Source organism: Protomyctophum parallelum (genome assembly GCF_964188405.1).
Source record: "Protomyctophum parallelum genome assembly, chromosome: 8".
In the NCBI taxonomy this organism is placed as follows: Eukaryota; Metazoa; Chordata; class Actinopteri; order Myctophiformes; family Myctophidae; genus Protomyctophum; species Protomyctophum parallelum.
In genome coordinates this window covers 10419953-10436011 of record NC_139703.1, presented here as the reverse complement: position 1 = coordinate 10436011, position 16059 = coordinate 10419953, and the positions used below count along the sequence as shown (strand labels likewise).

Sequence of the window (16059 nt, the reverse complement as noted above, 5' to 3'; positions counted from 1 at the left end):
GTGTCCATCTGTGCTCATGCATGCTACTGCCATGCACCAGCCTGTGTATACTTGCTATACTACACTGCTGTGGCAAAATGTCTAGTACAAGTGTGTCAGTGGTGTACCTGCGTATGGCCACTGTCATGGCCTCGGGGGAGGTAGCACAGGGACAGATGACCTCAGGCTTCAGCCCATGGGACTGGAACACACACAGGAAGGCATCACAAGATGACACTGACCCTGGAGGAGGCAGAGAGAGAGTGCGAGAGAGAGAGAGTGTGTGTGTGTGTGTGTGTGTGTGTGTGAGAGAGAGAGAGAGAGAGAGAGAGAGAGACAAGGCACACTGTCACACTCAAATACTGTATCTCAAGTTTTTAAGAGATGAGATTTTAGCAAGCTCAAAAGTTCCGCGCAAGTACTCACAGGGGTTAGCGCCGTCGGCAACTACGAGCATACGCAGTGACGCAAGGCTGGTGTCTCTCTGTTCCCTATGGGCCATCATGGCCCAGTGCAGGTCACGGCACTTCACCAACGCTACACGAGCTGCGGGAGGACATGATTGTCACATAAGTCACTGTAACGTAAATCCAAAGTCACTGCATTAACCCATTCTGACCTGAGATCAGATTCATACGAGGTTTCCGCCGGACACACACTGGTCTGATGAACCCATTCTGACCTGAGATCAGATTCTAAAAATGTCAGTCGCTCTTCGATTTTTCAAAGAATAGCAGACCTACAAGCTCGTATCGCGCCACTCGGTGGCGCGATATGAGCTTGTAGATCTGCTATTTTTAAATAGCTAAAGCATAACATGATGCTGACACCAAAATGGGTGCCCGTTCAGAATGGGTTAAATGCTACGGAGAAACAGTGCAAGTCACCTTTATGGATATGGACTCTTTGCACCCAGGACAGAGGACAGGCCTTCATTACAGCATAGGGAACGCTGATGGTATGAATCCTGTTCATCACAGCCTGCAGAAAAATAACTCATTAAGAGGACTAATACAACATAAGGTTTTCATAGAAGAAACACAAAGGGAAATTGTACTTCTGTGATTAGGAGCACAAGAATCTGAATCTAGGGCCAGGCACATGGTAATATGTATAATTACGGTGCTTGATTGTGATTGATCTGAGACATATTCTAAGTCTATAATACTGGTTTTCAAAGTGGGGTTTCGAAGACCCTCACTAGTGATTCAAACATAGCTGACCCACAAGCTCACAATGTGTAGTGATTCGATGTGAGCATGTAGATCTGATATTTCTTTTTACTTTTTTGACAGATCTGGACAAATCTTCTGTTATGAGGGTCCATGGCACAAACTCTTTTCAAATTGGGGTCCGTAGCCAAATACATTATTACACGGCTGGGTGGATTAGGCAAGGATGAGTGGTGGAAAGATATGGACAGGATAGAGGAGGAAGATCAAAAAGAAAGAAACTTGGCCCAGGGCATGTTGCGTTAACAAGCCTTTATTTAGAGGGCAAACAGAATGTTAAAAAAGCACCAATGCATTTCAGCATACCCTCAGGGTATTATTGAAATGCTAATGCACTTCTTGTGCTACATCCTTTCCCCTCTGAATCCGGCTTTGTTGAATGTCTATACGAACACAATTGTGTTCATAGGGGTAAGCCGGGCTCCGGGGAGGGTGCTATTTGTCACTGCACATATTCCTACGGTCTGGGGCCTGTCACTGCACATACTCCTACGGTCTGGGGCCTGTCACTGCACAGACTCCTACGGTCTGGGGCTTGTCACTGCACATATTCCTACGGTCTGGGGCTTGTCACTGTATATACTCCTACGGTCTGGGGCTTATCACTGCACAGACTCCTACGGTCTGGGGCCTGTCACTGCACATACTCCTACGGTCTGGGGCCTGTCACTGCACATACTCCTACGGTCTGGGGCCTGTCACTGCACAGACTCCTACGGTCTGGGGCTTGTCACTGCACATACTCCTACGGTCTGGGGCCTGTCACTGCACATACTCCTACGGTCTGGGGCTTATCACTGTATATACTCCTATGGTCTGGGGCTTGTCACTGCACATACTCCTACGGTCTGGGGCTTATCACTGTACATATACTCCTACGGTCTGGGGCTTGTCACTGCACATACTGCTACGGTCTGAGGCTTATCACTGTACATATACTCCTACGGTCTGGGGCCTGTCACTGCACATACTCCTACGGTCTGGGGCTTGTCACTGCACAGACTGCTACGGTCTGGGGCTTGTCACTGTATATACTCCTATGGTCTGGGGCTTGTCACTGCACATACTCCTACGGTCTGGGGCTTATCACTGTACATATACTCCTACGGTCTGGGGCTTATCACTGTACATATACTCCTACGGTCTGGGGCCTGTCACTGCACATACTCCTACGGTCTGGGGCTTATCACTGCACATACTGCTACGGTCTGAGGCTTATCACTGTACATATACTCCTACGGTCTGGGGCCTGTCACTGCACATACTCCTACGGTCTGGGGCTTATCACTGCACATACTCCTACGGTCTGGGGCTTGTCACTGTATATACTCCTACGGTCTGGGGCCTGTCACTGTACATACTCCTACGGTCTGGGGCTTATCACTGTATATACTCCTACGGTCTGGGACCTGTCACTGCACATACTGCTACGTTCTGGGGCTTATCACTGTATATACTCCTACGGTCTGGGGCCTGTCACTGCACATACTGCTACGGTCTGAGGCTTATCACTGCACATACTGCTACGGTCTGGGGATTATCACTGTACATACTGCTACGGTCTGGAGCTTATCACTGTACATACTGCTACGGTCTGGGGATTATCACTGTACATACTGCTACGGTCTGGGGATTATCACTGTACATACTGCTACGGTCTGGGGCTTATCACTGTATATACTCCTACGGTCTGGGGCTTGTCACTGCACATACTGCTACGGTGGAGTTAATAAACTTAACGACCAAATTGGGGAGAAAAATGCAAAAAAAAAAAGTTGAATGGGAATGCAATCAAGCTATGGTTCAAGTACAGTGAAATGAATGATAACATAGTACTGAGAAGAAACATTGAGTGATTTTATTTCTACAACTTGTATTACAGTAGGCATAATGTAGGAGTGTTAACTCACGGTGAGAACTCCATGCCATAGACCCATGTCCTTCTTAAAGTCCAGGACATTCACAAGTGTCTCCCCTGAGGACATAGACGCAGACATATCATCAGGGTTTGAACAAACAGCAGTCATTCAGGTGAACTACAGTACCTCTCCCCAGTAAGCTCTAGTCTCACCTTCACAGTAGTTGCAGGCCTGGGTCATTGCTTGGCAGTGGGTCAACATGGCTACTTTAGACACAGCCACACCCATTACTGTGCCCTCTTTGTTGGCCTTGTACTATACAAAGAGACAACACAAGCAATTAGAAAATAACAAGACATGTTGTGTCCATCCCCTGGTGTGGTCTCTAGCCCATTCTGACCGGGCACCCATTTTGGTGTCAGCATCATGTTATGCTTTAGCTATTTAAAAATAGCAGATCTACAAGCTCATATCGCGCCACCGAGTGGCGCGATACGAGCTTGTAGGTCTGCTATTTTTGAAAAATCGAAGAGCGACTGACATTTTTAGAATCTGATCTCAGGTCAGAATGGGTTCATTAGAACCAGTGTGTGTCCGGCGGAAACCTCGTATGAATCTGATCTCAGGTCAGAATGGGCTAGATCATGCTCAGACAAGCCCTCTATCGTCGCCTCCAGTCATCCCGGTTCTCCATACATCTGGCTCGTCTGTACGTTGCGCTCCTGCAGCTTTCTTGAGTACGTGTCCACGTGTTAATGTGGGACGTCCTCGTGACCAGTGCCCGTGTTGGTTCCCACAGCGTGACGACCAAATACTTCACATATAATAACAACAGGCTTCACAAGAACAATGTTACTACTAAACTAAACTAAGAAGAAAGAGTTATGGAGGTGCTTGAAATGTAATTGTTTGATAACCACTGCCACATACAGGTATTAGGCCAGTCAATCTAAGGTTTGACCCAAAATAAATTGCAATAGTAAATCCTTCAAAGTCTTTCTGATCCTTAGGGTCCTTAGATTAAGTCTGGTCACTCTCAATTGTGGGAGGACTTCACAGACCCAAAGTAGCGCAGGGCCAACCAGATTCATCCAGGAACCAGGCTATAACCAACCAAGGCCCATACATTGCGCTGCTCTGAAATGGTTGTAGGTCTAACCAATAGAGTCCGTTTGAATCTTTTTGTAACCGCTTGGAAGAAATCCTAACAATGAGGGGAACCAGACTAATATCCACGCAGTGATATTAGTATGGCTACGCGAGGCTAGGTAGGTATACGCTACACATACACACAGTTCGATACAAACATACTATACATACAACATACAGACAGACTCACATTTATGCACTTTGGCACAGACATGCATATGTAGACAGTAGTCCTACCTCTATATATGCAGAGTCAGTGTTGGCTGTAGGTATATGTGGCTGCCAGTCCTTAGAGGGCTTGGTCAGATACTTGGAGTCTGTCACCACCCACTTTAGCCGAGGCCAGCCTATCAAACCCAAAACACCATGGGACAAACGATGAAGAATCCCATACATTTATTTAGTTTTCAAATTTGCAAAAAGTATAAATAATTATAAATCTGCTCTGCTTTGAGCGCTGAACATGAGACCCCGCTCACTTTATACAGTGCTGGAAAAGTGATTCTGCCACCTGTACCTGATTACCGAAATAAAACAAAATGAATCATCTTGAAGGAAGATTGACATCTTATAGACAGATTCTGACCTTTAAACTGTAGTATTTCTCCAGTGGGCGTCTTGGGTAGTCCCTTCAGACAGACCTCACTGGTTAGAGCCAGGCCCACACCGCAGCTGCCCAAAAGAAATCCCACCTGGCTGCTACCTGCATCCTGCATGAACAGCCCAAACACAGAGGACTTCAATACTTAGTGCAAAGACGCCATCAGTGCACCCTCATCACAGTGTCTTAGTTCTTACCTTTCGAGAGAGCGGGACCTCAATAGGAACAGGGATGACCTCGGCCAACAGGCAACCGTAGAAGGCCACCCAGAACATCCCCGGGTCACTGTTGGGAAACACCAGCGCCACCTACAGTAACAAGCCGGGCAGCAGACGTTGCATTTAAAGGTATATTCAGTGATTTCACTTAATTCAAATATCACTTATTTTTTTGTTTTGTTGTGATAATCCTCCCTACTTTAGAGTGTGCTGGCCATATAAGGAGTTCCTCCCTGTCCCCAGTTAACCCCTGGGGGTCAAAAAACCTTAGGTTTCGTTTTTGACTCTCTATCCTGATTGGACGAAAGGCTGGGTCCCACAGCCAAAAACGAAACCTAAGGTTTTTTGAGTGAAATCACTGAATATACCTTTAAGGTCCGATGTGTAACAGCTAGAACACACATTTTCCATCTCTATGAGCATAACCCATAGTGGGAATTTAAGGCCACTATGCAGCCTTCACAACTAGATTTTAATCTACCGTAGTAGCGCTAATCAGAGTACTACATCACATGCAGCTTGGCCAATCAAATTCGGATGTCACGTTTTGTGACATTTGTAGGCTAATCAAGATATTACATTTGTGATGATGTATTATATATATAAGATGCACAGCGCAGGTAGGAATGAACGCACTGGAGCAACTTACTGCCTTTTTTATTGAGGTGAAAAAGCAACGGACAACGTTTCAATGTGGATTGCTTCTTCATCAGGTCCTTCATAGGACCTGATGAAGAAGCAATCCACATTGAAACGTGTATGTATAGTTGTATACCTTCCATTCAGAATACATAAGTAAATACTTAGTTTCTGCACAAATCCGAAGTCTCTGTGTGTACATCAGCTGATTTTCTTTTTTTTTTTTTTTTTTTTTTTTCTTTTTTTTGCGGCGTACGCCTTTTATTGATTTTTGAAGGGACAGACAGTAGGCTGACAGGAAACGGGAGAGAGATGGGGGGATGACATGCAGTAAAGGCCGTGTCGGGTCCGGGAGTCGAACCCGCGGCACACTGCGACTGGATTACCAGTCCGGTGCCCAGACCGTTACGCTACGGCCTGGGCCGCTGATTTTCTTTTTAGTGGGATAATAAACATTTCGAGCACTTCCACATGACACGTTCCACAGATTATTTTTGTCACTTAGAAGTGACAAAACAAATTCACGGAACGCAGCGAATCAGGCTGGGAACCAGCTGGGAACCAGGCTACATGACACTCAGTTTCACCAAAGTTTTCATCTGGGTTCCATTCATCATCTAGAACATCATCATCCCTTTCTCATGTATGGGCATTCATTCATACAGTCTCACCACAGATTCTAAATGTATTATTTTCTAAATCAATGACAACGATATTTGCATCAGTTCATCAAACATGCATTATATGCCACTCGAATCAGTTGAGTGCATTATTATTTAGTTTTAAACAAATTCCCAATTTTTCCAATTATTCCAAATAAAGAATTTCAATAATACATGTATTTATAATTCATTGTCTGCGACTTTCATGCTCACAGCGGTTATCACTTCACCAAGGTGTCAGTTTGTTTACTTGTGTTTGTTACTAGCAGACATAAGGAAGCCCATAGCTTTAAACTTGACAAAGGGTTTAATAGGTTATGGAGAGATCTTTGATGATCTCATGTTTTCTCACCCTATCTCCAGGCTTGAGGATCTGTTCGTTTTTGGTGCCCAGTCTGTTCAGGAGGGTGAAGGCCAGTTTCACACTGCGACTCCACAGCTTCCCTATTGGACAGATCAGATAAGGTGAAGAATGAGAATTGGGCATAGGACGTACTGTATGCATGAAAGACGAAAAGGGTATACTCATTGTCATAAATACTGCGTTCACTGTGTGAACAAAATCAAATATTGATCTATCATTTCATGATTGTATGTGGCTGGAACTGAAGGCCTGTCTCCCGCACAGAGTACAAAACAACACAGAGTACAAAACTCTGATGCTGGCATTCAAAGCAACCAAAGGTATGGCACCACCATATCTTGCAAGTATGATCGCACGCTACAAACCCTCTCGAGCACTCAAGCTGGAAGTATACCTCCGCTAAAAGCGTGGGGACAACGCTCCACACGTCCCAAACTCTTCTCCCTTTTGGCTCCAAAACTATGGAATGCAATGCACTTCCCATTACAATCAGAACTGCAGATTCACTCCCAATCTTCCGCCGTGTCTGAAAACACACCTCCTCAGACTCCATCTTAGCCCATAGCACTTGCTGAAGTCCTGGCCTCAACCTCCTACAGGCACGCTCAACTTATGTAACTTAAAGCACTTTATGTAGTCATAGCACTCTATATACACATATAGTGTAATATAGTTTTTTTCAACCAAGGTTCATGTTTTAGATTGTTATTAGAGAAAGTAAAAGATGAGTGTTAATCTTCTTTCATTTGCTGCTTTCTTTCGTTTTTGCGATTTTAGCAGTTTTTGACAGGGGGGCGGGGGCATTCGAGCATGGGGCTAAATATGTATTTTTTTACAAAATATTATGGTGATTTATTTTTTTATTATTTACTATAGTCCTAATAAACCACAAGAAATTACATCTGGCCACAAAAGATCACAGGATCTATTGAATGTGACAAACTGACATATTGAGCCTATACACACAGTATAAGCCTTCCCCCAGTAGGCTACCTTCACATTCAGTAGATCCTGTGATCTGCTGTGGCCAGATGTAATTTCCTGGGGTTTATTAGGACTATAGTAAATAATACAAAAATAAATCGCCATAATATTTGGTAAAAAAAATACATATTTAGCCCCATGCTCGAATGCCCCCGCCCCCCTGTCAAAAAGAGCTAAAATCCCAAAAACAAAAGAAAGCAGCAAATGAAAAGAAATGTACACTCATCTTTTACTTTCTCTAATAACAACCTAAAACATGAACCTTGGTTGAAAAAAACTAAAGTTGTCCTTTAAGCTTACATAGGATTCATGATGACTCTTTTATGTTTTGATGTATTACCATGTTTTCTGTTCTTGCTTACTGTAAATCGCTCTGTATTAAGAAGAGCGTCTGCTAAATGCCTAAATTGTAATTGTAAATTGTCCAATCAACCCTTTGATCAAGCTGTATGTAAAAGACCATGTCACACCTATTGTTTGTTATGAGACCCTGCTGGGCCTGGCTTAGGTATGGCTAGGGAGTTCCTGTCTCAGTGGGGTGGCAACAGCCGCAAGGCCTCACTCACACTGTTGCAACATGCATACGAAACAAAAACATTGTTTGATGGCTGTGTTGTGCCCCCCTCCCCCATATCAAACAAAAATGTTTTGTCAAACCATGTGACTTCCATTGGAAATGCATTGGGGGCGGCCATTAAACACGGACAAGACACAAGGCAAATGTTGTATGCATGTTGCAACAGTGTGAGTGAGGCCCAAGACAGTCAGAGCGTCTGTATTATATTGTACTCTTTGTGATGGACCTGCTTCTGGAGTATAAGGTGCTGTCTACACGAGGATGTATTCTGCGTTACCCGCACAAGCCGATCTGCCCATTCTGCCACACGGAGACAGCGTTTTGGGGGACTTAACCGGTACTTTTTGAAACCAGCTCCCAGAGTGACAAACTTCGGAGACTCTACTTTGTCGTCTCCGTGTGTACAGCAAATGCATAGTTTGAACTTGACCCCCAGGGGGGCGATACGTCGGGAAGGAATCCTGTGCGCACGCATAGCGTGCATGCACGATTTTTTTTAACCTTTATAGTGTTATCTTTGCGTTTTTTACAATGCCCTACCCCCTACAAATGAGTTATTTAGGTAGTAGGTCTACAGAAGCACACACACACAAGCCTGCTCCATATAACTTCCAGCACTACGGGGGTTTCATGTTTTTTAACTGACTTGCTGTCATTCTGGAAGTGTCGGCATGCAAAACAAAAGACTGCATGCATCCTTTGAAACTGAATATTACATCCACGCATGCTTCTTGTAATAAAAGGTGGAAAACGAATGTTTGGTTTTTCCAAACTTTGTAGGGAATTCCTGTAAAATAGGCTGCTTTGGACAACCGTGATTTTCCCCAAGATCATGATCCACCGCCGTCGCAGGTCATTACGAAAATATAATGACTACTCTAAAATGAATTTATTGTAAAACAAAACATAATAGAATTCAGATTTATTTCTGACAATTAGTTTTATTTCATTGCATGCAAAAAAATAATAATCTTGAACTTATTTATTTATTTCAATTCCACCCCCGGCCACCAGGGGGGATGCCCCCCCATAAACTCCGCCCATGCCTCACCCCCTGCAAACTAACCTCACGTCACCAGGCTTTCCACCTGACAGATGGCTGCGTCCATGATCATCAGCCGGCTTTTTACAGCAACATGATACGTCCTTTTTAAATGATGCAGGTTTATGACGAGCCTTTCATAACCGCCAGCTCACTGGTATTAATTGCTTAATAGTTATTTATTAATGTGTACATGATATGTGAATGAATGGTGTTGTTTGACCTGTAAAGGGAAGCCTTTAATATTGTTCATTTGTTCATGAAGTGCTAATGGTTTATTTCACCATAACCACTTACATAATAATATGCACATAATAATATGCACAATACCGGTGTGACCAGATTTGACTGAGAGCCTGCCATCACGCAACCTCCAGGAGAAAAACTTTTTTTTTTTAATCCAAAATGAGTTAATAGCACAGGCAGACTCTTCACATACTAGAGCATGTCTGAAATAAGTGTCAGGTCTGAAATCGACATGTAAATATGAAATAAATGCTTAAACATGTAGCTAGGTGTAATGTTAGAGACCACCGAAATTAACCTTTCAAGCCTGTTTTCTCAACTCGCTGTTTTCTGCAAGACATTACTCTATAAGCCATATCTCCAAAACTGGTGAGTCAAACTGAACAAATATGTCAATTTGAAGCTATGATTCCCTGCTTTCATATGACATGAAAAAAAACGAAAATTCTAAAAAATCCAATGGCAGTCCCTCAGTCAAATCTGGCCACTAATGTCTAGAAATCTCTTCTCCGAAAATAGCCGATCTGCAGCTCTACCACTCTCGTCTGGACGACAAGCATAATTAACATAACTGCAATGTGAACTTTGATGCCGGCTACAAACTTGTGCGGGTAACAGCCCGATCCGTTCTCGTGTGGCGGGGGTCTAAGAGGGGACCTGGTGAGAAGCAGGGTTGCCAAGTCTGCTTATCTCTCGCAACGTTTGGCTTGTATTTTTGTTGCGTTTCTTTTTTTTGTTGCGTTGGTACTATATACTATAAATACCCATATATTTGGGGGAGTGTGAATCACATTGAGTGACAGAATCGGTCTGGTGTCTCTACTTATTAACCCATTCTGACCTGAGATCAGATTCATACGAGGTTTCCGCCGGACACACACTGGTCTGATGAACCCATTCTGACCTGAGATCAGATTAAAAAAATGTCAGTCGCTCTTCGATTTTTCAAAAATAGCAGACCTACAAGCTCGTATCGCGCCACTCGGTGGCGCGATATGAGCTTGTAGATCTGCTATTTTTAAATAGCTAAAGCATAACATGATGCTAACACCAAAATGGGTGCCCGGTCAGAATGGGTTAAGCCCTGGCTGTGTGTAATAGTATAATACATGACCAAAACATGCATTATTATAGACATACATAGTATTTATAATGATAAATTCATCAGATCTTTTTTTATTAAGCCATATTATTGGGCTTGTTTTGGCTAGTTTTTCGTAGGGAGATTTGGCTTTTTTCTCTCACAAGAGTAAGCTTGTTTTTGGCTTGTTTTTGGAGGTGGGTTGGCTTATTTCACTCACGAGAGTTGGCAACACTGCTGAGTAGCTTGGGAGGTCTGGTGGGGAGGAGACCAGGAGAGAGAGATGTAATGAGGGAGAGAATACTGAGAGATGATGTTTGCTGTTCTTCTGAATAAACTTCTAAGATATACTTCCGGTTGGACATATACAATTTCCATAACAGTCTCACCATAGGTCAGCGTATAGAGGGGTTTTCCAGTAATGTCCAGTGCTGTGAGCGCAGGGCTTTTGCTCTGTGTGGCCCCCCAACGAGCCAAAGCTGCCTGCAAAGCTGGGGGCCAGTTGCTGACCACACCCAAGGGCTCCCCTTTCACTGGCATGATCTGACGGCCTTCTGGCTTTGGTCTGTTGGGGTCTGGCTGAGGTGCTGTTGGAGGGACAGACAGTGAGAGAAAGAATAAAAGAGGGAGAGAGAGGGTAAGACAAAGGGGGAAAAGAGAGAGGGACAGAGACAGAGGATTAGTGAAGCACAAATTATATACTGTCAACATGGCAGAAATTCAGTTCTCAGTGATAATCAAACTCTGGGGATTTTACTGTGTAGCTGTGAATGATTTGTAATAAATAAAGTCTGCACAGCTCTCAGCTCCATGATTTTATTGCTGCTTTCAACGTTTGGATCTCTCGATCAGGAATTAGGAATTAGAATAATTTCCCCTCACCTTCCACGATCTCCTCAGAATCATCTGTGAAGAACTCGCTGAGTTCGGGACGTTTGGGCCTCTTGAGCGTGGCGAGGAGCTGCTGGATCTTAGTGGACACCCTGCTGTTGACAGGCACCCCTATGAGGAGGGACGGGAGGTAACGTACAGTCACACAATGCCCTGGTACACACTGTCGGTGTGACAGAAATCCACAGTGGGTGCAGTCTACTCTAGACACATCCGATCATGGTGGAAGGACCTCTGAGCACCTCACAGTCTGCTGCTCCTCATTCCAAAACCCACAAGTCTGTACTTTATTCTGATTGGTTTCAAGCTTTCGCATTGACTGAAGTTCATGACTCTTAGCAAATGGAAAGCAGCAGACCGTGGCTGCCTCAACGCTGGGATGACAGGCAGTGAGAGGTGGGGGTTAGGTATCTTTTTTTTTGGGTTATTTTTGCCTGGGAAAACACACAAGGGTTCATTTTGTGCGTGGACTTGACCTGGATTCATAACATTAGAAGAACCACACATTTGAAACAGAAGGGACATTTGTAAGGGAGGAACAGCACAGACAGGAGGCTACACACATTATGCAATGAGGGGTTTCCTTACTCTGGAGATTACCTCGTCCTAAATTGCCAGTAAAATTAAACGTGAGTCAGGGCGTGAAAAAAAGATCAGAAGAAAAGAAGAGCGGTAGAGTTTGATTAATGATCTGTGAGCACATCGTTGGAAATGTTGATTACATCTTGGTAGAAGGCTGAGTGAGGATTTTGAGCATATATGTATCTGTGTCTCCAACAGAGACACACACCCTCAGACAAACACTCACACAGAAGTAGTAAATTGTCATTACCGTCAGCAGTCTCCATCATGCTGGAGCGGCTCTGTCCACGGCTCATACCTCGGACCACGTTATTGGCGGGCAGGTCCACCCTGGGGCCTCGGATCGTGGCTTGGGCCACAGCGGTCACATCAGGAGGGGGGCCACTGTTCTCTGAGGACCACGGGAGGGTCGTGCAATTAATTTTAACCCATTCTGACCTGAGATCAGATTCATACGAGGTTTCCGCCGGACACACACTGGTCTGATGAACCCATTCTGACCTGAGATCAGATTCTAAAAAATGTCAGTCGTTCTTCGATTTTTCAAAAAATAGCAGACCTACAAGCTCGTATCGCGCCACTCGGTGGCGCGATATGAGCTTGTAGATCTGCTATTTTTAAATAGCTAAAGCATAACATGATGCTGACACCAAAATGGGTGCCCGGTCAGAATGGGTTAATCAAGTCGCGGAATAGTTTCAAAAGGTAAAGGTGCATTTCAGTACATAAGTCACAGAAAACTGCAGTACCGGTAGCAGCAGCAGCAGTATAGCAGTAACAGTAACAGTAGTACGATTTCATATACGGTTTCAACACTACTGTAGCTAGGATGCATGTCAAACCCTTGTCAACATCATGTCAGCTCAGCTGTTTACACTATTTGCAATTAAAAGGAAGAGAAAATGATCCCCTTGTGACTAAACTGAAAAAGCAATAACATTTTGAATCATAAAAAAAAGGAAGAGAAAAAGAAAAGAAAATGACACTACGCACATGCTGTAGGTTAGCTAATTAACAATGAACAACGGTATCTCTGATAGCTTATGACCATTTCCCAGGGCAGCGGCTACAAACAGGAAGTTCACTAAGGCTGTATAAAGTTCAGGACAGCTGTGTTATTGTTAACCGCCTGAAACAGCCTATTATGGGTCTCTCACCGATGCGAGCACCGATGCGAGCGTTAGCCAGCATATCTGCCACAGTTGATGTTTGGGACGGGTGCTGTGGTTGCTGCTGTGGTTGGCGCTGTGGTTGGTGCTGCGGTTGCTGCTGGGGTTGCCGCTGTGTTTGGTGCTGTGGTGGATACTGGGCCTGGTATTGAGGCTGGTACTGGGGCTGGTACTGGGGCTTATACTGAGGCTGGGCTTGATGCTGGGACTGGGGCTGTGGCTGCTGCTGGAGCTGAGGCTGTGGCTTGCCCTCGCCATGGGACAAAGTGGAGGAGGCCGAGGAGGAGGTGGAGGAGCCCTGGACAGAGCGGTTGATCCAGCAATCGGGACTCTGCAGGTCGGGGTTGACCTCAGGCGGAGGAGCACCACCACTGCCCTCTTCTTCAGAACCCGAACCCGATGAAGAGTCTGAGAGAGAGAGAGAGAGAGAGAGAGAGAGAGAGATTTAATTAATCAAATTTAACAATTCACATAGTCTTCAACTCTTCCACCCACACACTGCACATACACTTTCTTCTACCATTATCTTATTTTTCATTCATACTGTGTATGCATTGTTGTATTATGTATGTTGCCAACTCATTTATGTTGGCTTTTTATTTCCTTGTATTGTAACCGTATAAACCCCACAGGGTTTTCTAAATCTCACCTGCACAACCCAATATCATGCTGGTGTTTCAAATGTGTGTTGTTGTTTTTGCATAGAGTGGTTGGTACCTGGTGGCGTGCGGGTCTCGATGGGAGACTGGACATAGGTGGACCGGCGTTTAGTTGGCATAGGCATCTTTTCCTCCTTATGTTTTGCCAGAGCAGCCTGTACTGCCTCAGTGTGAATATCTGTATGGAGAAAAAAAAAAGAGTGAATAAGAGCATACCATGAGCTGTGCATGGCTTTATGTACAGCAGCTTTGGGTCACAAAAGTCAGAGAGGGGAGGAAAAGAGAAGAGCGTGCACACATGCAGCCAGCCAGCCAGCCAGCCAGCCACACACGCACGGTCGCACGCACGCACACATGCACGCACAGCATGTCAAGGAAACCACTTACTCTAAAACATGCAGTGAAACACTGCCTTCAAAGCTACTATTGTTTTCTCCTGGCATTATCCAAATATATTCAAATGTGAAGTCAAAATGATTGAAATGTAAAAATCTAAATGGATGCCAAAACATGACAAGTGGTATTGATTTCCTGCCAAATGGCACCAACACTGGGGCGAAAAGGTGATGCTATTTATCTGCTGACTAATCTTTTCATACGCAACTGCACACACACACACACACACACACACACACACACACACACACACACACACACACACGTAAGGCGTGTTCTAAAAATAAAACTGTGTGCATATAGCTTTGTCAGTGGCCTTCACCAGCCGGCCAAGCCCACACAATGAATTTAAACCATTCTGACCTGAGATCAGATTCTAAAAGTGTCTTTGATTTTTCAAAAATAGCAGACCTACAAGCTCGTATCGCGCCACTCGGTGGCGCGATATGAGCTTGTAGATCTGCTATTTTTCAATAGCTAAAGCATAACATGATGCCAACACCAACACCAAAATGGGTCCCCGGTCAGAATGGGTTAAATGCATCCTAGTCTCGCGTGGCCAGACTGTTGCCTCTCACAATTTTCATCATACATATCAAATACCCGCAATGTATCCAGACGATTGGCAGGCAGAGATACTGTATCCGATCCTCTGGCTATTCAAGACTAATTAATTATTGATGTCTGATTATTGATGGACTGGCTACAAGTGAAATGATTGTGATGATGTGCGTCAACTGTTGCTATGACTGTATTAGAGCAAAACATGCAAAAATTCCCTGATTCAGGCAGTCTTCGAAAAGAAAACACGTTAGCATTTTTATATGTTTGAATTTCAACAGTAGACCTCTGCCTGGAGCTAAAGCCCTCCCTCCAAAAAGCCTGCTCTGTCTCTTCCTGGTTTTAATAACATACTGTATACATCTCAATTCCCTCCTCAAATCCAGTTATTCTACCCAACGGGCAACACAGATTACTCAATATCCTGACAATCCACTTCTTTAGCTTCCCCCGGCCGCCCCGCCCAATTTACTGTATCTCCGTGGGAATCCCCCGATCACACAGAAACATAAAACTTCTATTTCTTGGAAACCAAACCAAATCCAACACAAAACAGCTGCTTCAATCCTATATCCCCCAAAACTCCATCTCCATCATTATCCATTTGTGTGTGTGTGTGTGTGTGTGTGTGTGTGTGTGTGTGTGTGTGTGTGTGTGTGTGTGTGTGTGTGTGTGTTTGTATTTATGCATACATGCTTGTTCACATGCTGAGTGTCAGACTGGCTACTCGACAGAGAAAGAATGAGTAAGGAAAGGAAACATATCTCATCTCATCATAACAATGTTCTCGGTTGACCTGCGACTCCTTGATCTGTCTCCAGATCAGTATTCTCCCCTCATGTTTAAAAACAACCAGCATTACAGAAAGTCTACAATTGACTACATGGCTACTTATATAGATAGGGTAAAATATTTAAAAGCAGAGGGAAAGCAGAAAAGTGATAGTATGGAGCCCTGAGGGACTCCAGTCAACCAAGTATAGCTCTATCCTGTTCTCTACATCTACACAACTTCACACATAGCTGAGCTGTGACATTATCGCTCCTTTTTCGCGACAGAGGCATCCTCGCTTCCTTCACTGAGGGAGACCCAGCACAGCAGGAGGGCTCACTTCTCTTCTCAGATGTTTTTCTGATTCTCCTCTGCCCGACAAGTCAAGAATGACTTT

General features: G+C 44.4%; 1 protein-coding gene across 1 annotated transcript in view; it reads right to left on the bottom strand.

Moving 5' to 3' along the window:
• Window positions 1–16059, bottom strand: part of dip2bb (disco-interacting protein 2 homolog Bb) — a 52960-nt gene that overhangs the window by 12454 nt on the left and 24447 nt on the right. The window contains exons 4-17 of the mRNA XM_083771506.1: window positions 13993–14112; window positions 13264–13683; window positions 12357–12497; window positions 11516–11635; window positions 11023–11220; window positions 6692–6783; window positions 5018–5128; window positions 4806–4929; window positions 4457–4566; window positions 3283–3385; window positions 3122–3186; window positions 867–960; window positions 406–525; window positions 108–222 (exon numbers count right to left, since the gene is read on the bottom strand). Of these exons, the coding sequence (XP_083627632.1) occupies window positions 108–222; window positions 406–525; window positions 867–960; window positions 3122–3186; window positions 3283–3385; window positions 4457–4566; window positions 4806–4929; window positions 5018–5128; window positions 6692–6783; window positions 11023–11220; window positions 11516–11635; window positions 12357–12497; window positions 13264–13683; window positions 13993–14112 (1933 nt within the window). The remainder of the gene's footprint in view (window positions 1–107; window positions 223–405; window positions 526–866; window positions 961–3121; window positions 3187–3282; window positions 3386–4456; window positions 4567–4805; window positions 4930–5017; window positions 5129–6691; window positions 6784–11022; window positions 11221–11515; window positions 11636–12356; window positions 12498–13263; window positions 13684–13992; window positions 14113–16059) is intronic.